The 27,586-nt window shown below is 41.5% G+C and overlaps 1 protein-coding gene across 1 annotated transcript in view; it reads right to left on the bottom strand.

Moving 5' to 3' along the window:
* The window catches only part of ssp3 (SCAPER domain-containing protein short spindle 3), a 173,908-nt gene that overhangs the window by 32,020 nt on the left and 114,302 nt on the right, over nt 1–27,586 (bottom strand). The window contains exons 10-11 of the mRNA XM_080275255.1: nt 18,227–18,337; nt 5,151–5,308 (exon numbers count right to left, since the gene is read on the bottom strand). Coding sequence (XP_080131381.1) covers nt 5,151–5,308; nt 18,227–18,337 — 269 coding nt within the window. The remainder of the gene's footprint in view (nt 1–5,150; nt 5,309–18,226; nt 18,338–27,586) is intronic.

The following is a 27,586-nucleotide window of genomic DNA, read 5'->3' as shown; positions in this document are numbered from 1 at the left end:
ACACTATTTCATTCGGTAGTGCATTCCATTGATCAATTGCTCTGTTTGGGAAACTGAATTTCCTTACGTCTTTATCACCTCTCTTCTTATGCAGTTTTTTGCAGTGTCCTCTTGCTGATGCTTCCCCATATGTTAAGTAATCATTTATATCTATTTTCTCCTTCCCTGATATGCATTTATATAGCATTATCATGTCACCTCTTTTCCTTCTCTCCTGTAGTATTGGTAGATTCAGTTTATTTAGTCTTTCTTCGTAGCTTAGGTCCCTTAAGCTTGGTATCCATCTTGTAGCGGACCTTTGAACTTTTTCAATCTTGTCTATGTGTTTTTTGAGATGAGGACTCCAGACTACTGATGCATACTCCAGGGTTGGTCTAATGAATGATGTTATTATCCTTCTTAGCATGTCTTCATTTATGTATGTGAATGCTATTCTCATATTTGCAAGCAGTGTATACATGTTCCGTACCTTCTCGCTGATGTGGTCAGCAGGAGATAGTCTGTTATTGATAATCACACCCAGGTCCTTCTCTCTTTCTGATGTGTGTAGGGTTTTATTTCCTAACTTATAATCCCAATCAGGTCTTTTTCAACTTTTACCAAACTTGATTACATGACACTTGTCCACATTGAATTCCATTTGCCATGTATTACTCCATTCATGAAGTTTATTTAATTCTTCTTGTAGCTCTTTACAAGAGTCTGTGTTAGTAATTCTCCTTTGTATTTTTGCATCATCTGCAAACATATTCAGATAGCTTTCATTTCCAGTGTTACTGTTTATATCATTTATATACACTAAAAACATGATTGGTGCCAGCACCGAACCCTGTGGTACTCCACTAGTCACTTCTTTCCATGATGAGTAGTTTCCCCTTAGTACTGTTCTCATTTCTCTTTTTATGAGAAAATCTTGCATCCAACAAAACAGTTTGCCTCGAATTCCTCCTTGATGGTACAGTTTCCATAAAAGTCTTTGGTGTGGTACTGTGTCAAATGCTTTCTTAAAATCTAAACAGATACTATCCACCTATCCTTCTCTTTCCTGTATTGTGTTTGTTACTCTGTCATAGTAGCTCAACTGATTAGTAACACATGATTTTCCTTTTCTGAAACCAAACTGTCTTTCTGTTATCATACTGTGTTCTTCCAGATGATTTACCCAAGCTTTTCTTAAAAGCTTTTCTAATACCTTGCTTACAACACTGGTCAGTAATACTGGTTGGTAGTTGAGTGGATTTTGTCTATTTCCTTTCTTGAATAAGGGGACAACATTTGCTTTCTTCCAAATATCAGGTAGTTTACCTTGACCCAAGGATTTCTTGAAAAGTAAAAATAATGGTTTACTTAACTCCTTTGCACATTTTCGTAGTATCCAACATGAAATTTCATCAGGACCACTTGCTTTTCCTGTCTAATTTAATTAACTCCTCCTGTATTACTTTTTCTGCTATTTGTATATCTGGTAGTATGTGTGGTCATGCATGTTCCACACAGTCCCTCTCAAAATTTTTTTCTTCTGTAAAAACTGATTGGAAATTCTTATTTAGCACTTCACAAATATCTTTCTCTTGTGTATAGGTGATTCCCTCATCCGTAATGGATTGTATTATATCTTTTACTTTGGTTTTGCTTCTGATGTAGCTGTAAAACAGCTTTGGTTGATCACTACTTTTATTTATTATATCCTCCTCAAACTGTTTTTGGGCTTCCCTACTTATTCTTGTATAATCGTTTCTTGCCTGTTTGTAATTATTATACGCCCTTTCACTGTTGTGTCTTCTGTATCTATTCCACAACAAATCTCTTCTTTCTTTTGATTTTTTACATTCTGTATTGAACCATTTCTGTATTTTCTTATCTGCTTCTTTGTGCTGTGGGATGTACGTCTTTTTTTTTTTTTTTTTTTAAATGCGAGGAAGAAGGAACCAAAGGCCATGAGCCCGCAGTAACAGTTCCCTCCAAGAGAAAAACAAAATACAATAGAGAGCCAAATTCAAGATCCGATCATTTTGAGATGCCTGGACACACTACGTTTGAAAGACTGGAGATCATAGGCAGCAGGAAATACAGACAGAGGGAGACAGTTCCAGAGCTGACCTGTTGCATAAATGAAAGACTGGGAGTAACGGTTAACTCTTGCATTAGAAAGTTGGACAGAAAAGGGATGTGAGTTTGCTGCCAGACGGGTGCTACGCGCCCATCGTAGAGGTGGAGGAATGCAAGCAGACAGTTCAGAGGAGCAGTGACCATTAAAGAAGCGATAGAAAAGAGATAAAGATGCAACAGTGCGGCGAAGAGACAGAGGTTGAAGGGAGTCAGTAAGAGGAGGAGAGTTAATGAGACGAAAAGCCTTTGACTCCACCCTATTGAGAAGAGCTGTATGTGGGGAGCCTCCCAACACGAGAGTTGTACTCCACACAGGGGCGGATAAAACCCCTGTATAGAGTCAACAATTGTGCAGGGGTAAAGAAAGAGCGGAGTCGGCTTAGCACACCTAATCTCTTGGAAGCAGATTTTACAAGAGATGTAATATGATCTTTCCAAGATAAGTCCCGAGTAAATGAAACCCCAAGCATGTTCAAGGATGATGCAGGATTAAGCTGAATATTATTAAACATTAGTGGGTATACCTGTGGAAGATTTTGTCGGGTTGATAGGTGTAAGAACTGAGTCTTAGATGCATTAAAGACAACCATATTATTTTTACCCCAGTCAGAGATATGAGCCAGGTCAGACATTAGGTGTGCCATAGCCTCATCCCTTGTTTCTTGAAGTAACTGTTGAGATGGGCGTTGCGGGAACCGAATGGAAAGGTGAAGGGTGGAGTCATCAGCGTATGAGTGGATAGGGTTAGATGTACAGCTTAGAAGATCATTGATGAATAAAAGGAAGAGAGTTGGTGATAGGACAGAGCCCTGAGGAACACCACTGTTGATAGATCTAGGAGAAGAACGATGGCCGTCTACAACAGCGGCCATAGAACGACCAGAAAGGAAGCTAGCGATGAAGGCACAGATAGAAGGATAGAAACCGTAAGAGGGCAGTTTGGAAATTAAAGATTTATGCCAGACTCGATCGAAAGCCTTTGAGATGTCAAGTGCAATGGCAAAGCTTTCGCCAAAGTCCTGAAAGGAGGATGACCAGGAGTCTGAAAGGTAGGTGAGAAGATCGCCAGTGGAGCATCCCTGACGGAACCCATACTGACGATTGGAAAGAAGGTTGTGATAGGAAAGATGCCTTAAAATTTTTCTATTAAGAATTGACTCGAAAACTTTTGAAATACAGGACGTTAAAGCAATTGGACGATAGTTGGAGGGTTGGGAGTGGTCACCCTTCTTTGGGACTGGCTGAATGAGAGCAAACTTCCAGCAAGAAGGAAAGGTACAAGTTGACAGACTAAGGCGAAATAGTTTGCCTAGGCAGGGTGTAAGCACAGAGGCACAGTTCTTGAGAACAATAGGAGGGACCCCATCAGGCCCATATGCCTTGTTAGTACTGAGGCCAGTGATGGCAGAAAATACATCAACTGAAGAAATTTTAATGTCAGCCATGAGGAAGTCAGAGAGGGGAAGTGATGGAGGAACAGCACCAGAATCGTCTAAGGTGGAATTGGAGGAGAAAGTCTGTGCGAAGAGATCTGCTTTATCAGTAGAAGAAATAGCTACAGAACCATCAGAGTAGAAAAGAGGAGGGAAGGATGATGAGGTAAAGTTGTTAGAGAGATTTTTGGCAAGGTGCCAGAAGGAGCGGGAAGAATTCGAGTTGGAGAGTTGAGAGCATTTAGTATGGATGAAATTATTTTTAGTAGAGCGAAGAACAGACTTAGCTCGATTCCGGGCAGAAACATAAAGATTATGTGATTCTGGGGTGGGTTGGCTCCGGACTCCTATTTCATAAAATTCACAGAATTTTTTATATACAGCATTTAAATCTTGTCCTCTAAGCTCATTTTCCCAATCAACTTCTAAAAAATACTTCTTTAGGTCTTGATAATTTCCCTTTTTATAGGTTAGGCTCTTTTTGTAACTTTCATTGCTGTTAACTATGTCATATGCTATCCTGAAGTTGTAATTTAGTACTGCATGATCGCTTTTGCCGAGTGGAGGGTGATATATTAAACTGTCAATATCATTTTCTTGCCTAGTAAATATTAGATCTAGCATTGAAGGTATATCGAGTCCTCTTTTTCTGGTGGTTTCCCTCACATGTTGCATTAGGAAAAACTCTTGCACAAGATCCAGGAGCTTTTGGCCCCAACAGCTTTATTGGCTATTTATATCTAGAGTATTCCAATTTATATTTGTATTAAAATCTCCAGTTAGTAAAATTCTTTCAGATTTCTCTTCCATTTTATGTAGTAATGATCTTAAACTCTGAATTGTACTCTCTGCCAGGTCCTCATATTCGTCTCTTTCCCATGTGTTTGATCTGGGTGGCATGTACAAATTGGCTTCAATTACTTTCCCTTCAGATGTGTTGATCTCTACTGCAATCAGTTCTAATTGAGATGGTATATCTAGTTTATTTCATTGACTTTTATATTTTTCTTAGTTAATATTATAATTCCTCCTCCTTTTTTTAAATTTCTGTCTCTTCTCCATATATTGTATTCCTCTAAGTTTAGTATGTCATTGGATATCCTTGGTGTTAATTTTGTTTCAGTGTGTGTGTGTGTGTGTGTGTGTGTGTGTGTGTGTGTGTGTCTGTGTGTGTGTGTGTGTGTGCGTGCGTGCGTGCGTGCGCGCGTGTGTGTGTGTGTTCTTACCTAATTGTATCTTTACAGGAATGAGTCAAGCTCGTACTGTCCCGTGTCTTAAACCATATTTATCATACATATCCTTAAATTTGTGAATTGTTTTGGTACACACTATTTCATTTGGTAGTGCAATCCACTGATCAACTGCTCTATTTGGGAAACTAAATTTCCTTACGTCTTTGTCACCTCTCTTTTTATGCATTTTTTTGCAGTGTCCTCTTGCTGATGCATCCCCATAGGTTAAGTAATCATTTGTGTGTGTGTGTGTGTGTGTGTGTGTGTGTGTGTGCATGCGTGCTTTACCTACACTGGATGAAAGTAACATAATTAGGTATAACACATAATAGTACTGGTCAAATCTAGAGTGCACAGAGTACTGTACTGTACTAACCTTGTAGCAAGTGCACTGGCCAAAGCAGCAACAAGCCTCATGGCTGACAGTATGATCTCCACCACACCTGGGTCAGCATCCAGAGGGCCTTGAACATGACCAAAGTACCACCACACTTTGTCCACCAAACCAACACTCACACAGTAGCTCACAACATCCTGCAACAATAATTATTAGTTTTAATCAGGGTACCACAACAACATCCTGCAACAGTGAATATCTGTATTAGTATTTACCAATACCAGACCAAAACAGTACTGTAATTTACCCGACAACATCCTGCAGAAGTAAATACTGTAAACCCTCTATATACCGAACTCTCTTTCAATGAATTTAAATTTTAACTCCTTCTTTACCAGAAATGTGTTTTGATGTACCCCAGTACATCACTTGTAAACACCCGTGAGACACTGGAACCGAAACCATGGTACGCTGGTACATCCTCTAATGAATGGCAGCTTATGGGCCTCAGGGTAGCCCGGTAAGGCTGTTTCTAAGGACCTCATGATAGCAACAGCTCTGTGTTTTGACAACAAAGACTGTGACAAAGTTCTGACAAATTCTGAAATCATAAGATACGTCATGACTGAGTTGCGGTGGCATGAGTGGCGTGCTCACTCATCTGTGATATAACCTCTTGTAAAATCATTATTTTATTATAATTTCTACTACAGATATTGAACTATATTTTCCGCTGACAAACGGCAAAATTTACACCCTTTAGCCTGCCTGAGAGATCCAGTTACCATACACTTCACTACGAGAGAGGGTGTACAGGATATTTTTCTCTCATGGCATCTCTGGCAGATTCTGATAGTGACGAGTTTATTCCTCATGAGGATACTTATTTAGATGTATCAGATGATGATGCAGCAGTGTCTGATGTGCCAGTAGATGACTATGATCCTGAAAATGATAGCAAGGTTGATGTGAGTGAGGAGGAGGAGAAAATTAGCAGCGAGCTTATTGATGCCACACTCTCGGGAATAAGTGGGTCAAGGTAGCCATCACTGTCACATGTGTCTACACACCTCATGATCAGCTTACAAGGTAAATAAGTAAGCCATCCTTCTGTGCATGACATTTTTTTCAAGCCAGAGTGTACAGTAATTACCTGGGTAACAGTACTTTAACATAAGACATGTAAACTTACACAGTATAATGATTTATAATCATTTTTTTTTTATTACCAACATCATGCTGGGTTTATGTGATCATCAGTATACACACAAATCACAAAGAGTGATTAGTTTGGATGTGGCAAAAAACATACACTACCCCTCACACTATAGGAGGGGGAGTGTCAGGTCGGTATGGGGGTAAACGTAGTGTTTACACTGGGGGGAGGGGTTGGTAAAGAAGGGGTTAATGACCACCTTGAGCTGGCCAAAAGTCATGTTCATTTAATGAATTTTGTTCGGTAAAAGGATGGACATGTGGGAAACACCGACCAGTGTGATGCGTATGCACACGCACGCATGTGTGCACACAAACACACACACACACACAATGCTCCTCTGCATCCCGCAGAATGCTGCATCAGTCTCTGGGTGACCAGCATTGTGAGACGAGCCAAAAACAGAGCATTAATTGAGAAAATGAGCCATTTAAACCTAGCTGTATGTTATTGTGTACAACTGTGCTTCCAAACAACGCCCTATATTTAACGATCTTTATTCAGTAAAAGGCACAACACCTGGGAAATTACCGAACAGCATGGTGTTCAGCATTAGCCCCTCCATGGCTGTAGGTCCGTAATTTTACATGCGCCCTTGGCTGACACCAGGGCCATTTTCTGAAGTTTCAAAAATTGATTTTTTTTTCTTGCCATATTGAAGAAGATGTTCAGATGCACCTAACAGTGCAAATCCCAGCTTCCTAGACCAATTCTGTGGCTTGCAGACAGAAGTTGCAGAAATATCGGCAATGGATATCTGCTGTAGTGGTGTATTGCCACGCTGTAACATCGCACATGCTACCCTTTTTTTTTTTTTTTTACCCCCCAAAACAATGTGAATGGTGATGAAATGTTGCACAGATATTAGATATGATGATATCAAATGATTTCAGTGTATAATATGTTATGAAAGGCTAGAAAAAAAAAATTATTATGAATATTTTTTCACATTTCTCATATAAAATATGTTTTTGGTAGTTTCGAGTTATTTTGCACGTTAGTGTTTGAGTGTGGGTGGAAGAGGGAGTGAAAGGGTTGAACATTCAGTCCTAAATGAGAAAACTGCCAGTCCCCCGAGGGTAGGCTCTCTCACGGGGGATGAAAGTTGATGGTCAGGTGGATGAGCACCTGGTCAACTTCGATTACAAGTAGGGGAGTGGAGGCACTTTTAGCCGCTCCCACACCACCTGCATGGCTAAAATAGAATCATAATGCAGGTTCAAAACTATGAATGAGTCAAATTATTAGGAATAGGGAGACAAAGCAGAAATAAATACGTATACACACGGGAAAAAATGTACGGTATTCTCCCTGTAATAACACGTTTACGTTTCTCTATCATTTTACTGTACTTTGTTATTTTCGCAATACTGTATATGTTGCTGTCTGTGTGTCATGAGTGTGGAAAAGTATGGTATTTTCTGCCTGGGTAAGGAAAAAGGGTAAAGCTGTATGTCTGCCTACACTTCACATGGTCAGAATATGATAAACTCAGAGTATCGCACGGTAACTGTGTGTGATATCATACTCACGTCCTACGCACAATTATATTGCTTTCAACATGATTCTGCAATGATTTTCAGTAGTCCAAATTCATGAACAGGTAAAAATCCATGGATACTGTAACAATACAGGAACATACACTGATGCTGGCAAGGCTGGCAGGGTAGGGTGGAAGGGGCGAGCTGTTCGTTAGGGAAACCTTCACACGGTCAAAGTATGATAAAATCGGCATATCACACAGTTGCCTTGTAAGATAACATTTTCCATACTCTATGCCTGTTCACTTACATTACAAACAGAACCTGCAATGATTACCACTCTATCTAGGGCAAAAAGATTGTCATAAGCATATAAAGAAATACATGGAGGCTGGCATTTAAGAAATAAATATACAGCAGTATAATTACTCACTTCAAGTGCATGATGCGATGACAGGAGTCAGTGCAGGTGAACTTTTACTCATCTCTGCCCACCCCTAGCAGGTCAAAAGTCAATAAAGTCATTATTTGGGAAACACAGTCTTTGTACAAAAGTCATTCACAACTTTACATACTATCACTATCTTACATTTCTTACCTCGTGACACTACACTAGCACGGGCGGTGGTGGGGGGTAGTGAAGTGGCTTGTGAAGTGGTAGGAAGTGGTGAGGTGATGCGAGAGGTGGTGCAGGGTGGTGAGGTGGTGTGTGCAGTGGTGGGATATGGCGGCAAGGAGGTGAGGGGTGAGTGCACCAGCACTCCAGCCTTCCCTTCCTCCCCCTTCTCTCTCTCAGTGAAGAGCCATTTCACCACCATCCATCTCCTCTTCAGTGGTGATGGAGCTGTACAGCGAGGTGGTGGCGGCTTCTCCTCACTCTCCAAGATGTTGCTGTCATCCTCCTCGGTAGTAGGAGAGTGATACCACTCATCATCCTCTCATCACTAATCACCACCATACTCTCCACCTCCAGGTCAGACCCAATTTGGTCCTCATCACTCTCCTCCCCACGGGGAAAATGCTCCACCCTGATCTTGGGGCTAGTGAGAGGCCTACGGGGCTGGAGAGGGAGGCGCTGGGTTGAAGTCAGGGCAGGGAGAGAGGCGAAACTTGGACGTCCACTTATCATGGAAGTGTGTGGTGTACTGACATGTGGGGTGTATGGGAGTGTAGGGCAGGTCTGTCTCAAGACATTCAGAACATTCATTCACTTCCCAAAAATTTTTGCCGTTTTTTTATAGGCCATGCTTAGACGACACTTGAGGTCATTTATTGGGTAAATGTCGTTTGACGCCAGTGGCCATGGAGGGGTTCAACTCAAATGTCTGGTACCAATTAGTTCGTCGTATCAAAAGTATATATACTGTGTTAGTACTTATTAAGTAAACGGTGGCTCAAAACATTCCATATGCCATTATCAGCATTTATTAAGTACAAAGCAGCTCAAAACATTTCGCATGCCGTTATTGGTACAGTGCACTTACTAGTTTCATGAATTATACTTTTACGAATAGCAGTTTCGCGATGCAAAGGAATGTTCCTCTGCAAGGAGTCTTGTGATTTTACTGAGAGTTTCATGAGCTGCGGAGGCAAGTGATTGTACACATATGCATCTCCTGTCATTTGTTCATGGCCACCACCGCCACGTTTGTGATGTTGAGGTATCAGTAAGTGGTGGTGTGGAGGACTCAACAGTGGTGGTTGGGAGCAATGAGGGGGCAGGTGGTAACTAACCACCACTCCCAGCCTCAGAACTCATCTTCAAGCTTCATCAAGCAGTTCAGCCTATGTGTCAATGTTAATAGTCTTTAGTATTATGGTTCAGTAATAAAAAATATATCTGATTAACTGTATGCAACTTATATTAGGGGTATTGTGTCATTAATGGGTAGCTCAGGGGGAATGAGGTGGCTGACCCTAGAAACAATTATCACTTCCTGTATTACATGTAAAGTAAATGCATGAGTTTCACAATTTTTAGTTTCGTGATGGGATTGTGGTACAGTACCAATTAGGTGTGAAACTAGTGAGTGCATTGTATTCATTAAAGTAAACAATAAGTCACTTATAACATTCTGCAGTGCAATATTCAATAATAGTAGCACATTGCTACAAGAGTCAACTCACAAGTTGGTGATACAGATAATGATGAAGCTATTGTCATTACTTGTTGCTGCTGCTGCTGTTGTATTTGATGTCACTATTACTCATCTCACACAAACCTGGATTGTGTGATTTTTTGCCGGAGCACAAAATCCCATGACTATTGTTTTAAAAAAACTCGTACCTCCTTATCAACAATGTTGAAATTAATCATGTGCACCTTAGGGTAAAAAAAAAAAAAAAAAAAAAATCATTAATAACCTAACATCCTAGGCCTCACAAATGCCTACATATGCCACCCCATTCAACCTTGCGCACATCAGCATGGCATTCCTTTGAATACCCTGCCCTGCAGAGTAAAGACTAGACTTGCAGGATATTTTATGAACATGTAGTTGTGTCTGAAATGCTTTGGTATAAATATATGAAGTGACAGAGACTGCAGTTTGAAATGTGGCATCAGCTATATGCAGGGAAACAACTGAGTGCATCAAAGCCTGGGAGTATGTGTCTTTACAGTGCTACAAAATGGTTACTGCGCCAGACAGAACAATGTTACTCAACAACAACAATAATTAATAATAACAAAAACAGCAACAGCAACTAATTTCATAATTACAATTGCTTACTATGCTTCTCATATTTTTCTTATCTATCCACTTCATAGGATAATTATTAAGTTACACAAAGTCCACAGTGCTTTAGTGGACATTTGTGCCAGGAGGGGGTTGGTGATAGCCAATACCCTCTTCAGGCACAAAATAATCCACAGGTATACATGGTGAGTGATGAGAAGGGTGGATGCTGAACTGAATAAAAGGAAGGCAATGACTGATTATGTGTGTGTGGATGAAAGGATGTGAAGATGTGTAATGGATGCAAGAGCATATAGAGGCTGGGGGAGTGGACTTTCTGACTGCCACTTGGTGCTGGTTAGAAGCAAGGTCCAAGTAAATGGAGAAATAGGAGAAGGGAAGGATGGGAGGAAGGAGTAGTTGCAAGGAGAGTGGAAAGGTTACAAGAGGATGAGAAAAAGGCAGAATGTAAGAGAGAAATGGAGGAACGATTGGGTAAATATGAACTGGAGCAGACGGGGGACGTGGAAGGTATGTGCAAGATATTAACAGAAGAAATATGTGCACCATGTGAGGTAGTGTGCAGGGTGAAGTGAAGACGAAAGGGGATGCAAGGAACAGCATGGTGGAATGAAGAGGTGAGACAGGCTGTGGCACAAAAGAAAAAAGCATATAATGAATGCATGAGAAATAGGGGCGTGGAAGAAGTTGAGAGACGGAAGAGAGAGTTATATGTAGAAAGGAAGAGAGAGGTGAAAAGATAGTAAGAGAGAGTAAGAAGAGAGTGGTGAGGAATTTGGAAGGAATTTGAATGTCAAGTGGAGGGAATGTATGAAAATGTTCTGGAAAGAGGTAAAGAGAGTCAGACAAGGTGGCAATAAAGTTAGTAGGGGAGTGAAACATAAAAATGGTAGATTACTAGTTGAGAAGGGAGAAAAAGTGAGCAGATGGAGAGAACACTTTAACCCTTTAACCGCGGGTGTCATTCCAGAATGACGTTGCAAAAACTGGACCAAACCGCGGGTGTCATTCTCGAATGTTTGTGAATATTTTGAATACCCCGCGTTTTTTCCGTGCGCCAATTGTTTCAAGGGAGAGTAGCTATTAAGTTCTTTCACTCCAGCCGACCCCCACCTCCCTCTTCCCCCCCCCTGGGGCCCCTCCTCCCACCCCCTGGGCCCCCCACCCCACCCCTGACCAAGTGCGCATCAGTATCTGTCCAGCTGTGTGAGTGACAACACATGTTGATGTGGCAGTGAAGTGCAGGCAATTACAGTGCCTTTTACCTGTCTCAGTGAACACAGAGTGGGTGTTTATCGTATGTGCAGTGTTCATATATGTTTATAGTATTATTATCAGAATGTGATTGGGATTTGGTAATGGTGTGTGAGCGAAAAATAGTGATTACAACACCGCTGATGTGGCAGTGAAGTGCAGGCAATTACAGTGCCTTTTACCTGCCTCAGTGAACACAGAGTGGGTGTTTATCGTATGTGCAGTGTTCATATATGTTTATAGTATTATTATCAGAATGAGGTTGGCATTTGGTAATGGTGTGTGAGCGAAAAATAGTGATTACAACACCGCTGATGTGGCAGTGAAGTGCAGGTAATTACAGTGCCTTTTACCTGCCTCAGTGAACACAGAGTGGGTGTTTATCGTATGTGCAGTGTTCATATATGTTTATAGTATTATTATCAGAATGAGGTTGGCATTTGGTAATGGTGTATGAGCGAAGGTAATGATGTGTGAGCGAAAAATAGTGATTTTACACGCCTCACTTCTAACGGCACTGCCCGTCCTGTGAAAGTCAACAAAGTCATGAAACCTACATCAATGGAAAGCTGAAGGTTAGTACTTTCTAATGGTACCTTATTTTTTTCTCTAGCTTTATTCTGTGCAGAGTTATTAAGGTTTAAAGGTTTGTTTACATTTGGCTGAAACCCCCACGGGAGAGGACAGTCAGACCAAAACAATACCCGCGGTTAAAGGGTTAATGAATTGCTGAACATCGAGAATGAAAGTAATGAGAATATAAGTGGCTGGGGAATGGCTGGGAGAAAGAGTGAGGTGAGAAGACAGGAAGAAATCAGTAGGATGGAAGTTGTGGAAGCAATGAAGAAAGTCAAAATGGGGAAAGCCCTAGGAACTGATGGAGTGTGTGGTGAAACGCTGAAGCATGGGGGAGAGATAGTAGTAGAATGGATGTGGAACATGTGCAGATTGGCCTGGGAGGAAGGTATAGTCCCGGAGGATTGGAAGTCAGGTATAATTATTCCCTTGTACCAAGGGAAACGGGAAAAAGAAGTGTGTAGTTATCATAGGGGCATTTGTCTTCTTAGTGTAATACTTATTGACAGAGTTAGGGAAATAATAGAGGAATTAATTGGAGAAGAACAGGGAGGCTTTAGGAAGGGAAGAGGTTGTGTAGATCAGATATTCATATCTTAGATATTTAGTGGAAAAGTTTCTAGAGAAGGGAAAGAAGTTGTATGCTGCCTTCATGGATTTGGAGAAAGTATATGACAGGGTGGATAGGCAAGGACTGTGGAATGCATCAAGAATATATGGAGTAGATGGGAAGTTGTTGAATGCTGGGAAGAGTATGTATGAGGATGCTAAGGCTACAGTGTGTGTGGATAGTGAACTGAGTGAGTGATTCTATTTGAGGGTTGGGTTGAAACTGGGATGTGACATGTCTCCATGGTTGTTCAATCTGTGTATGAATGGGGTTATAAAAGAGATACAAGGTAGGGCAGTGGATGTTGGAGCGGCCCTAATGAGAGAGGGCAGCGTTTGGAAACTCCTTATACTGTTGTTTGCTGATGATACTGTGTTTTTAAGTGAAGATGAAGGGGAGCTGCAAGGCTTGGTGGATGAGTTTGGGTGTGTGTGTAAGAAACGGAATCTAAAGGTGAATGTAGAGAAGAGTACAGTTATGGTCTTCGAGACAGGTGAGGTCAGTGAATGTACATTGAGGTTGGATGATGTGGAAATGGAAAACGTGAGTACGTTTAAGTTCTTGGGTAGTGTGATGAGTAAAGATGGAAGTTAGGAGGGTGAAGTGCTTGAAAGGGTACAACAGAGAAGAAAGGTTGCTGGTTCCTTGAGGGCAGTGATAAATAACAGGGAAGTGAGCATGGAAGTGAAAAAGTTAGTACATGACAGTATTGTGATACCAACCCTAATGTATGGAAGTGAAGCTTGGACGTTGTCAGAGGGACACAAGTCAAGAGTGAGAACAGTGGAAATGTGTTATTTGAGAGGAGCCTGTGGAGTCACATGGAGAGACAGACTGACAAATGAGGATGTGAAGAAGCATTGTGGTGTGGATGTGGATGTGACAGGAAGTGTTAGGAGAAACACACTGAGGTGGTTTGGCCATGTGGAGAGGATGGAGAGTGAGAGACTGATGAGGAGAGTGTATGTGAGTAAGGTGTAGGGGGAGAGAGGGAGGGGATGTCCAAGGATGAGATGGAGGGATGGAGTGGAGAGGTATATGAGGGAGGGGGACGTGAATTGGGAGCAGGGCAGTGAACTGGTGGGGGACAGGGTGACGTGGAGGCGATTTGTTTGTGGCCTCCCCGTATAAGGGATTAAGGCATTTGGCAATAGATATGATAGATAGACATACAGCATGAGGTGAGAACAAACAGAGAACATGAAATGTTATCATCTGCTGCTGACTGCTTTTTAAATAAGGAAAAAGTATTTCACTTGAACACTGAATTAAAAGGTAACTGATTAACAATATAAAACTAGCAATTGCTTCATTCTCATTAAAAATGTTGTAGCACACAAAACTATACTAATATTAACAAATTTCCTCCATGTCTGTGAAATAATCAACAATGAAAGATGTGTATCAAAATGCAAGCATGGGTAACCTTCTGCTCTTTAAACTTCTCCATCTCATTTATTATGTGCAAGATGCTGCTGTTGGTGGTCGTGTGTAACTCTTGTCTGTCTGGTTGAGCAGACCCACTGACCACTGGTAAGAACTACTTCTGTGGGGCTGTCATACAGATACAATACAGTATATCCACTGTGCAGGGATCTGAGCGGCGTGAGCGCCCCTTTGTGGTATACAGCATTTCACCAGAATCACATCAGAGGCTTTCCTATGGTGAAGTGTAGGGCAATATGCGGAGGTTTGGGTCCCAGGTGGACACCACTGCTGCTTCATTCAGGCTGTACAGCACCACCATATGTAGGCTCCTCATCAGTGCCATTTGCATTATGCAATATCTGTTTGTGTCATCATTTCCCTCAACTTTTCCTTTCCATAAATGTGTATTTCATATTATTATACTGATGAGTTACATACAATGGCAATTTTAAAAACACAAAGTAGTTCTCTTCTAAATTATATAACTGGGTACCCAATTATAATATAATCATGCTTACAGCTTAATTCATTTCTAAAACATTGTATAATATGTACTAAAACAAATACATACACACAGAGGGTGCCTGTGCCAGTGACTGGACATATGTTGGATGGAGCATAAAAGTTTATCTAATTTGTGGGACAAAGGAGCTATATTTGTGTCATGTATATGCCTCCACATTACTTCAAACATCTATAGATTCAGAGATAATAAGATGGAAGGGTCTGTATGGTAAAGATGAGGATATTCTAAAAATCAGCTGATCACAAAACACTGGTATGACAACAAGGGCTTTGTTTACATCAGCTATATCCACCCGTTTTTCCGGAGTTACACTCAAAATTAAAGCAAAGGTAAATCTACCCGCAAAAGGATGAATCCTGAAGCACCAGACTTTGAATGGTTTCAGGTTAAATCCATGGAGATGGAAAAAAAGTTAGAGGGGACGGTGGTGGCTGAATGGGAGATTATAAAGAGGTCAGAACTGTTAGAAAGAACGCAGGTAATTTGTGAATATAAGGATTTTGGCAAGCATATCACAGAAAGGTTGACTGGTCTGCAGAAGAGACTTGCTGAGAGGGATGAAATAGAAGAGGGAAAGATGCAGGCTTTGAAAGAAGTGGTGGAATATAAGGCAAATCCACAAAGTAAAATTAAGAAATTAAAGAAAGAATGAATCAGTAAAGAGAAGTACCATATTTCAGGGCACATAAGATGCTGTACTGTGTAAGAAACACTCAAGTTTTGGAAGAGCAAGTCTAAGGAAAAAAGTTTGGGGGTCCTAACCAACACCCACTACCATCTTAGCTTGAAATAGTCATTCACACAAATGCACACTTGCCTTTCAATATCTTCATACAGTACTGTTCATCAGTAAACAGTTTCTATCTATCTATTGCCAGACACCTCAATCATGTTCGGGGTGGCCACAAACAAATCGCCTCCACGTCACCCTGTCCCCCGCCATTTCACTGCCCTGCTCCCAACTCACACCCCCTTCTCTCATATACCTCTCCACCCCATCCCTCCATCTCATCCTCGGCCTCCCCCTCCCTCTTCCCCCCTCCACCTCACTCACAAACACTCTCTTCATCAGTCTTTCACCCTCCATCCTCTCCACATGGCCAAATCACCTCAGTGTGTTCCTCCTAACGCTTCCTATCACATCCACATCCACACCACAACGCTCCTTTATATTCTCATTCGTCGGCCTGTCTCTCCATGTGACTCCACAGGCTCCTCTTAAATAACTCATTTCCACTGCTCTCACTCTTCACTTGTGTCCTTCAAGCAACGTCCAAGCTTCACTTCCATACGTCAGAGTTGGTATCACAATACTGTCATGTAGTAACTTTTTCACTTCCATGCTCACTTCCCTGCTTCTTATCACTGCTTTCAAAGAACCAGCAACCTTTCTTCCCTGCTGTACCCTTTCAAGCACTTCACCCTCCAAACCTCCATCCTTACTCCTCACACTACCCAAGTACTTAAACGTACTCACATTTTCCAATTCCTCACCATCCAACCTCACTGTACATTCACTGACTTCACCTCTCTCAAAGACCATCACTTTACTCTTCCCTACATTCACCTTTAGATTCCATTTCTTACACATTCTCCCAAACTCATCCACCAAGCCTTGCAGCTCTCCTTCGTCTTCACTCAACAACACAGTATCATCTACAAACAACAGTACAGGGAGTTTCCAAACACTATCCTCTCTCACCAGGGCCACTCCAACATCCACTACCCTATCTTGTACCTCTTTTAGTACCCCATCCATGTACAGATTGAACAACCATGGAGACATGACACACCCCAGTTTCAACCCAACCTTCAAAGAGAAAAATTCACTCAGTTCACCATCCACACGCACTGCAGCCTTAGCACCATCATACATACTCTTCACAGCATTCAACAACTTCCCATCTACTCCATATATTCTTAATACTTTCCATAATCCTTTATCCACCCTGTCATATGCTTTCTCCAAATCCATGACAGCCACATACAACTTCTTTCCCTTCTCTAGAAACTTTTCCACTAAAGATCTAAGAATGAATATCTGATCTACACAACCTCTTCCCTTCCTAAAGCCTCCCTGTTCTTCTCCAACTAATTCCTCTGTTCTTTCTCTAACTCTGTCAATAAATATCCTACCATACACTTTTCCTATTATACTAAGAAGACAAATGCCCCTATGATTACCACACACTTCTTTTTCCCCTTTTCCTTTGTACAAGGGAATAATTATACCTGACTTCCAATCCTCCAGGACTCTACCTTCCTCCCAGGCCAATCTGCACATTTTCCACATCCATTCTACTACCATTTCTCCCCCATGCTTCAGCATTTCACCACACACTCCATCAAGTCCTGGGGCTTTCCCCCAATTTAACTTTCTTCATTGCTTCCACAACTTCAATCCTACTGATTTCTTCCTGTCTTCTCGCCTCCCTCCTTCTCCCAGCCACTTATACTCGCATTACTTCCATCCTCTATGTTCAAAAATTCCTTAAAGTGTTCTCTCCATCTGGTCACTTTTTCTCCCTTCTCCACTAGTAATCTACCATTGTTATCTTTCACTCCCCTGCTAACTTCACTTCCACCCTGTCTTACAGTTTCATTATTAATAAATATGAGAACTGTACCAGTGAAACTCTGTATTAGAGTCATACATTTAAACTCTACAAATCACTTCTGTCCACCTGAGAACAAGAGTTTCCTTACACTCTGTACTCCAAAGACACATCTACCAAGTCTGTCCTAAAATGTCCAGCCCTCTCTCTTGTTCATCCTTACACACAGTGCATGTGAAGTCTGCTACATCCTGCAGCCTGTTTTTGACACTACTGCATCTCTTATGCATTCACTTGTTGCAAGCATAAATAAGACTGAAGTGCTCACAACACCCATCTGATCGAGTACTTAGCCACACAACTTCCACCGCCATAGTGCATCCACGTGAATGACCAACATTTATTCTAACTACATTCACTCAAAAAATCCTGGACTCCTTTCTGTCTATCTTCTCCTAAAGTCTCTCTATGGCCTCCTTCTCTTTCTCAGCAATCAACATTAACTGCCTGTGACATACGACTCCCAAAAGGAAGGGAGGGTTAGCAGCCCTATAAGTCACCTGACAGTCCATCAATCCCCATAATAATTAACCAACAGAAGGTTCAAAACATTTCCCAAGTGCACTCCAACATACATCAGGAATTTTATATAAAAAGTGTGTTGATTGAGCATGCTAAGTTTAAGAATATGGCCATTTAACACAGTATGAATGAGCTTACCTAGAGTTATAAGCCAAATTGTGAGTAAAACAAAGAATATATGACCTTACCTGGAGTCTGAGCCAAGTGCTATCAGCATGGTCTTTAGGTGGTGCATCTCCAGCAGTGGTTGCAGTCCTTAAGTCACTTTCACACACCACCTGCACCACCTCCCCCAACAACTGTAAACACAACATGTGCACAAGTCATTGCTATGTCATTTTTTTTCATTTTTTTTTTTTTTTAATACAATGATGTACTATATCTTCATATGTGACACCTCCAGCAGTAAACAAAATGCATATGCTACTTCATCATTTTACTATGGGTCACCTTTAATAATATTCAATTTGCTGTTAACACCCAAGGGTCATTGGTAGACATAAAGAAGGGCATCTGGTCATAATTCACTACACACTCCAATCCCAAGTCCTCTACTCAGAGGCAATGCCTCAGTCCTTATTATAAAAAAAAAAAAAAAAAAAAAACTTTTAGCTTAAGAATGCCACCTGGTCATGAAAGGCTTATGGAACACAGTCTGAAAAGTCTCTCCTAAACTATTATAATCTGAAATTACAAAAATAAAATAAATGAGGCATCCACAGGCTCAAACATGTAAGGACACAGAAAATAATTTGGTTTATAAAGGCTCCAGCAGGCTTGCATGCGTCGGTCTTGGTCACCTAATGGTGACTCTCCATATTGCTCCATCTCTAGCTGCCTCCCTATTCAGTACCTTATCCCTGAGGCCACACTCTATGGCCTCGTCCCAGGTCTTTTTTGGTCTGCCTCTCTCAACCTTACTCACACTTCTCACCCTCCGCACCCAACTGTCATCTCCCGTCCTCTCCACATGCCCAAACCATCTCAATCTATCCCTCCTCAATGCAACACCAATGCACTCCAGTCCCATCCTTCCTCTCAACTCTTCCATTATAAACCTAGCTCCCCCAGGCCTTGCATTCAAGGAAGCACTGCTCATCCACCTAATCACTGACATATCTATATGTTTGAGTCTATGGATATCCTCTTCCTTTACTGCCCAGGACTCACTACCATACAGCAGTACACTCCTAACACATGCCACATACAAAGATCAAAGGGCATGGAGGGAGAGCCCTCTCAATGTCAGGAAAGGCAACAGCTCCCTCAACTTTTTCCAACTACTCCTCACTCTACCCACAGAGCTAGAGCACCACTTTCAGCACATAACATATCTCAAAAGTAACAAAACTCTTCCACACAATCAAGAAACTCACCAGCAAGATCAATCCCTTCACACCTGACAATCTCCACATGCTCTCCCTGACACACTGCACAAATGAAATCAGCATTGTATTCTACCTCTAATACCGCTACATCTCTTATGCACCCACTTATCACAAACACTCCACAAGATGGAATTACTTTCCACACCCTTGTGGCAAACTGCACATGACCACTCTCCCTCTTCTTTGATAGTGCTGTCACCAGCCCAAGATACCATTGCTTTTGTTTTATCTGCATTTACTCTCAACCCCTTGTGCTCCATACCATCTCTCCACTTCCAAACTCTTTCCTCCACCTCCCTTCATTCTCTGCAATCAACACCAAATCATCAGCATACAACATCTCTTACAGGAGTCCATTTCTGAAATCATGTGAGAGGGTTTGAAGCATGAAAAAGAAGGAAAAATTGCATGTTAAAATTCCATGTATACCTAAAGTAAAGCATAATGGTAACTTGCTGGTTCCAATCAAAGATAATACATACACATAAGTTTTGTCATACATTCCCTTTTATCATCACCATCATCATCATCACTTTTTTTTTTCCTCTCTCATTTATGGCTGGGGTTAGGTTGGAATGGCAGAATCCAGAAACACTGAGAAGTGTATAAAACTTGGAGAACTATCAATAGTATGTTGCTGATATACCAACTTATGGAAACAGTTTTAATATTTTGGAACACATATTTTAAACCTCACTCTCAAAACTGAGTGGTGTGTTGTAGGGCAGACACTAAGTACAGGTTGAATATGCTAAGCCAACTCTATACTTTTTTAACACTTGTAAAGCTGCTGATTTTACGGAGGGGTCTGATTCACCCATGTGTGGAGTACAACTCTCACGTGTGGGGGGAGGGCTCACCACAAACAGCTCTTATTAAAAGGGTGAAGCCAAAGGCCTTTCATCTTGTCAACTTACCTGTCTTTACCAGTAATGCATCTTTATCACTCTACTATAGCTGTCTTGTCGCACTGGGAAAAAAAAAATGAGTAAAAGTGATAACCCATTCTTTCCAAGGATGTTTAACTTGCTTTATTTGTTCTACCGAATGAATGAAGTGATACAGCTTAGGGGAAACCTCTTGTGGAAAAAGGGTTAATGAGGGCTAGATCTAACTCCTCCAGTTCAAAAAGTGTCTCCTAAGCTGAGTAAAATCCTCTGGAGATGGAATGAATAGAATACAAAAAATGTCTTAGTAATCAAGAGGTTAACTCACCTCAAATACTATCCATGAAGCCAAGTTTGATGGAAGGCTGATGATGGTGAAAGGGTTATGGAATCTGACTCCTCTTGTTCAAAAAATTTCTTCTGGACTAAGTACAATTCTCTGGATGTAAAGTTCAGGAAAAAAAGTCCCCCCCCCCCACAAGGACCAAAATAATATGAATATTTTCTGACACCTGCAAAATCAGGTGAGAAAGACTATTTTATAATTTTACCACCACAGCAAACGTGTTATATGTTTGTTGCAGGTGCTATGTGGCATGACTCACCTACTTGATTTCCATTCTGTGAACTACTTTTGTACTTTTTTCTTATCCAAGAAAGTCTAGGTTAGGCTAGGTTTGTTTTCTAAGAATCAGGTTAAAATTAGTAAGCTTAGTTAACTTGTTAAATTAGGAATTAGGTTACAGTATGTCGTCATCATCATCCTCTGAAAGTCCGCTGCTAAATAAAGGCCTCGTTCAACCTTCTCCACGACTTCCTTGACTGAGCCAATCTCTGCCAGGCTTTGCTTGCAAACATCTCTATCTCATCTCTCCACCCTTTGTCTTGCATTTTTCTGCTATGCTTACAGTCTCTTGGGGTCTAGTCAGTCAGCCTCTTGCTCCATCAGTTATCCCTTATTTTTGCTTCATGACCTGCCCACCTCTATTTTTGTTCTTCATAATTTCTATAATGTCTTTGACTTTAGTCTGCTCTCTAATCCATGGTGACCTCTTCCTGACTCTCAAAGATATTCCCAACACTGACCTTTCCATTGCTCTTTGAGAACAGACTAGTTTGTTTTCCACTGATTTTGTCAGTTTCCAGGCCTCATAACAGTACATCATAGCTGGTATTATACATTCATTATATACTTTTTGTTTTATATAGACTGGCAAAGCTACTTTTCATGATGTCTATGTTTACAGAAAGCTTTCCATCCAATTGTAATGCGTCATTTCATTTTGTTATCCTGGTCTTTCATGAGTAATAGTATTTGTCCCAGGCTACAGTGTGTGTGTGTGTGTGTGTGTGTGTGTGTGTGTGTGTGTGTGTAGATACAGATATTATATATATATATAATTATATATAATTATATATATATATATATACATATACATACAGTAAATCCTCGTTTTTTGTGGCTTGGATGTTCCGCCAAACCTCACAAACTGTGAAACGATGAAGTGTGAAGTAAAGAATCAGTGGGAGAAATAGAGGAGCAATCCGGTGGGACACGTACTTACCCTAACAGAAAGTACTATAACATCAAATAGCCCCTACTCAAAATTAAGGAGTGTTTGCTACTGCTAAAACAGCATAATACAATAAACATGTGCCTGAAAAGACATTAAAACTGTTATAAAGAGCTGCAACACCAAAAATTCTTACCAGCAATAAAGTGAAGATTGGCTTGAGTGGCAAGTGAAGGTGTGTTGAGAGTGGATGGGCTAGTTCCCGATGTCACTAACCATGGAAAAACTGCCATTTTTCACAAGAGTATTTTAGGCTGCGCATGCGAGTTTGTACCAAGCGCCACCCAAGCCGATCATGCGTTTTCAAGTTATATCACTATTTTGACCCTTCTTTTATATCCCAGGCATGTTGCTTGGTACAATTTCGAACTAGACATAAGGTTGAAAGTCCTCCAAAATACAACACTGAAATCGATTTGTGAGGTGAGGGTGGGTGACAGACCGCCAGCGAGGGCAAGTCTGTACCAAGTGACATCGACACAGTGAGTCACTGCCAATCCACTTGCTATACATTGTAGCTATTGTTAGCATCTAACAACTGTTATGAATATAATTTTAATTTATGTACCAGATTATTAAGTAAATTTTGCCAATGCTCTGACATGTTAAGTAAGGTCAGTATTGTTTCTCATTAACCCAGAAACTCTTATGCTAATAATATGGCTACGTGCTACTTTCAGCATTTCCAGCGCATTTTTTTTTTTTTTATGCGAGGAAGAAGGAACCAAAGGCCATGAGCCCGCAGTAACAGTTCCCTCTAAGAGAAAAACAAAATACAATAGAGAGCCAAATTCAAGATCCGATCATTTTGAGATCCCTGGACACACTGCGTTTGAAAGACTGGGGATCATAGGCAGCAGGAAATACAGACAGAGGGAGACAGTTCCAGAGTTGACCTGTTGCATAAATGAAAGACTGGGAGTAACAGTTAACTCTTGCATTAGAGAGTCGGACAGAAAAGGGATGAGAGTTTCCTGCCAGATGGGTGCTACGCGCCCGTTGTAGAGGTGGAGGAATGCAAGCAGACAGTTCAGAGGAGCAATGACAATTAAAGTAGCTATAGAAAAGAGATGAAGATGCAACAGTGCAGCGAAGAGACAGAGGTTGAAGGGAGTCAGTAAGAGGAGGAGAGTTAAAGAGACGAAAAGCCTTTGACTCCACCCTATTGAGAAGAGCTGTATGTGGGGAGCCTCCCAACACGAGAGTTGTACTCCACACAGGGGCGGATAAAACCCCTGTATAGAGTCAACAATTGTGCAGGGGTAAAGAAAGAGCGGAGTCGGCTTAGCACACCCAATCTCTTGGAAGCAGATTTTACAAGAGATGTAATATGATCTTTCCAAGATAAGTCCCGAGTAAATGAAACCCCAAGCATGTTCAAGGATGATGCAGGATTAAGCTGAATATCATTAAACATTAGTGGGTATACCTGTGGAAGATTTTGTCGGGTTGATAGGTGTAAGAACTGAGTCTTAGATGCATTAAAAACAACCATATTATTTTTACCCCAGTCAGAGATACGAGCCAAGTCAGACATTAGGTGTGCCATAGCCTCATCCCTTGTTTCTTGAAGTAACTGTTGAGATGGGCGTTGCGGGAACCGAATGGAAAGGTGAAGGGTGGAGTCATCAGTGTATGAGTGGATAGGGTTAGATGTACAGCTTAGAAGGTCATTGATAAATAAAAGGAAGAGAGTTAGTGATAGGACAGAGCCCTGAGGAACACCACTGTTGATAGATCTAGGAGAAGAACGATGGCCGTCTACAACAGCGGCTATAGAACGACCAGAAAGGAAGCTGGCGATGAAGGCACAGATAGAAGGATAGAAGCCGTAGGAGGGCAGTTTGGAAATTAAAGATTTGTCAGACTCAATCGAAAGCCTTTGAGATGTCAAGTGCAATGGCAAAGCTTTCGCCAAAGTCCCGAAAGGAGGATGACCAGGAGTCTGAAAGGTAGGTGAGAAGATCGCCAGTGGAGCGTCCCTGACGGAACCTGTACTGACGATCGGAAAGAAGGTTGTGATAGGAAAGATACCTTATAATTTTTCTGTTGAGAATTGACTCGAAAACTTTTGAAATACAGGACGTTAAAGCAATTGGACGATAGTTGGAGGGTTGGGAGTGGTCACCCTTCTTTGGGACTGGCTGAACGAGAGCAAACTTCCAGCAAGAAGGAAAGGTACAAGTTGACAGACAAAGGCGAAAGAGTTTGCCTAGGCAGGGTGCAAGCACAGAAGCACAGTTCTTGAGAACAACAGGCGGGACTACATCAGGCCCATATGCCTTGTTAGTACTGAGGCCAGTGATGGCAGAAAATACATCAGCTGAAGAAATTTTAATGTCAGCCATGAGGAAGTCAGAGGGGGGAAGTGATGGAGGAACAGCACAGGAATCGTCTAAGGTGGAATTGGAGGAGAAAGTCTGTGCGAAGAGATCTGCTTTATCAGTAGAAGAAATAGCTACAGAACCATCAGAGTAGAAAAGAGGAGGGAAGGATGATGAGGTAAAGTTGTTAGAAAGGTTTTTGGCAAGGTGCCAGAAGGAGCGGGAAGAATTCGAGTTGGAGAGTTGGGAACATTTAGTATGGATGAAATTATTTTCAGCAGAGCGAAGAACAGACAGAACGATTCCAAGCAGAAACGTAAAGATGATGTGATTCAGGGGTGGGTTGGCTCCGGTACCTTTTGTAGGCCCTCTCCTTGTTGCGGACAGCATTAGAACAAGAGTGATTAATCCAAGGCTCTCTTGCGTTAGTCAAAGGATATGAGAAAGGAATGTATGCTTCCATGCCCGAGAGAATAACCTCCGTAATGCGCAAGGCACACTCAGATGGCTCATGGCCATGGAAGCAATAATCATTCCATGGAAAATCAAAGAAGTACTGCCTAAGGGCCTCCCAGTCCGCAGCTCCAAAATGCCACAGACGTAGTTTCCCTGGAGGGTACACAGGCTGTACCGGAGCGATAGGACAGGATAAGGTGATAAGGTTGTGATCGGAGGAGCCCAACGGAGAGAAAAGATTAACAGAGTAAGCAAAAGGATTAGTTGTGAGGAAGAGGTCAAGTATGTTGGAGCTCTCTCCAAGGCGGTCAGGGATACGGGTAGGGTGCTGTACAAGCTGCTCTAGGTCATTAAGGATAGAAAAGATGTAGGCTTGTTCACCAGGTGGATCAGTAAAAAGAGAGGAGAGCCAAAGGTGGTAGTGAACATTGAAATCACCTAGAATGGAGATTTCACAGAAAGGAGAAATGGATAGAATGTGTTCCATCGTAGAAGTAAGATATTCGAAGAATTTTTGATAGTCAGTAGAATTGGGGGATAAGTAACAGCACAGATATATTTAGTCAGAGAATGACAGGAAAGCCAAAGCCAGAGTGTAGAGAATTCAGAAGAATCGAGTTCAGGAACACGAGAGCAAGATAAGTCGTTGCGTATATATACACAACAGCCACCTTTGGCTTTGAAATGAGTATAGAGATAGTAGGAGGATACAGAAAAGGGTTTGCTGTCAGTTGCCTCAGACAGCTGAGTCTCAGTTAGAAAAAGAAGGTGAGGTTTAGAGGAGGAGAGGTGGTGCTCAACAGAGCGAAAGTTAGAGGAAAGGCCGCGAATGTTGCAGAAATGAAGAAGAGAGTCAGACAGTGGTTCTAGGCACCTCGAGTCGTCACCGGGAGAGGGGCGGACTGTGGGGGCATTTATGGTCCCCCCCCCCCCAGGGACTCCGTGGCTTGGTGATGAAACGCCATAATTTTTTTAATTTTGGAAAAGGAAGTGTAGTGTGTACTGTGCATGTATTTTGGTGTAGATAGTTAGAGAAATTTGTACTGGAGAGCATGCTGGCCTACTCTCTGTGTAACTAAGACACTGAAAAATTTCAGCAAAGGGGGATGGTCAGGAACTAGTCCTGAGGGCTGATGAAATGGGAGCTCCAGCACTCCCTGTCATCAGCTTTCCATCCACCTCGGGAGTACTGCCCTGCTCGACTGGTGCTACAGTCTACTGTTGGTGGTACTGTGAAGGCCCAGTTTTGCCTCACGTGTCATTCTCCGCGTACAAAAGCTACACTTTTCCCAGCTTTTTTTTTTTTTTTTAATGTGCTCATTGTGCCCTTAATGTCTTCTGATAGTGAGTATGTTGATGACCCTACTGCTGGGCCTTCAGGGGTGCAAGACAGCAGCCCTACTGAAGGCTCCAAGTCTTTTAAAGTGGCTGTTTTTTACACCCATAACGCTCACCTTGGTCTTAGGGATAGAGCATGTGGTGTCAGTGTGGCTGCTTTGGAGAGCGGTGATAGTCATAGTGATGATGGTGATAATGATGCAGCTAGCGTGGCGTTATGTGAGGGTGCTGGCGATGGTGATACGGCTCCTGGTGCCACTGTTCATGGTGGTGAAAGTGATGGGGTTGGTGGTGATAGTTATGATGACGCTAGTGATAATGGTGGATGTGTGGCACTACCTGAGGGCACGGGGTGGTGATAATGCACGTGGTAGCCTAGTGTCTTATCACCACCCCCTAGTGCATATTTGATGTCTTTATGTCCATTAACAACTATGTACTGAATGGTTTTGTGATTATGAACTTTGAGTGAAAATTCTGTCGCACTTGGAAAACAGGTGTTTTCTCTTGCACTAATTGGTTTATCCGAAATCTGTTTATATATTCATAATCTGCATCCTTTCCTCTTTACTATGGTTTTTTAATGGAGTCTCTAGCATTATTAATAATGGAGTTATGCTTCGTTGAAGTTGTATACTAAAAATTGCTGATTTTCGGCATTTACAAAAAAACTATAATTTTGTATATTTGCATATATTATTTTCAGTGACTAACAATATGGGCACATTTGGCATACTATATCCTTCATTTTGGTCTTTGAAAGAAGTCTATAGCTTTAAAATCAATAGAGTTATGATCGTTTCAATATTCGCAAACTTTAAATGCGATTTCTGGCTTTTTAAAAAAATGTCGCTTGGTACAAACTCGCACGTGTGACCTCATTTAATTTTCGACATCGAAGTAAGTCAACTAATCCCCGGTCATTTTATGTGCCCTCTTTGTCACTAAAAGGATTAAAGGAAGGGAGAAATTATGACAACATTATTTTACTCACTGTTACAGGGAAGAGAGGTTGTAATATAGTCAAATGGAATTAAAAATTCGTGGGCTGAGTCTACCATCTCTGTATTGGGACAGATATTATTCTTTCCTTCCTGAAATATCGATAAGCTTTATTTTACATCCATTTCAGGTATTTGTCCATCAAAACAAAAATAAATAGTGTTACGAGAAACATGTAACGATTCTTCGTTAAGAAATAGTAGCGCGACACAGCTGATGATCGTACATTACCATCACAAACAATAACAAAACTCACGTGTGTACTGCCCAGCTGGACATGCTGTATACTCACGACATGGCTGAAGATAGTACATTATGATCATAAACAATAACAAACTCATGTGTGTCTACTGCCCTGCTGGACCTGCTGTATAAAGATCATGGAAAACTGTTGCATAGAAAAATGGACAGTGCCTAGACTGAGCATCAGTACGCATTGTCTGCTGAGTGTCGGCTGCCAGCTGGGAGCATCGAATTGTGGGAAAATTTGCGAAATGTGAGAAAACTCAGAAAAATTTTTCTTGTGCGAAAAACGAGGCGTCAAAGTAAAATGCGTCCAAATACGAGAATTTACTGTGT

This window comes from Coenobita brevimanus, chromosome 61 (genome assembly GCF_032717465.1).
Source record: "Coenobita brevimanus isolate Jiangsu-jjx chromosome 61, ASM3271746v2, whole genome shotgun sequence".
In the NCBI taxonomy this organism is placed as follows: domain Eukaryota; kingdom Metazoa; phylum Arthropoda; class Malacostraca; order Decapoda; family Coenobitidae; genus Coenobita; species Coenobita brevimanus.
The sequence above is the reverse complement of the archived record's forward strand: the minus strand, read 5'-3'. Positions and strand labels throughout refer to the sequence as shown.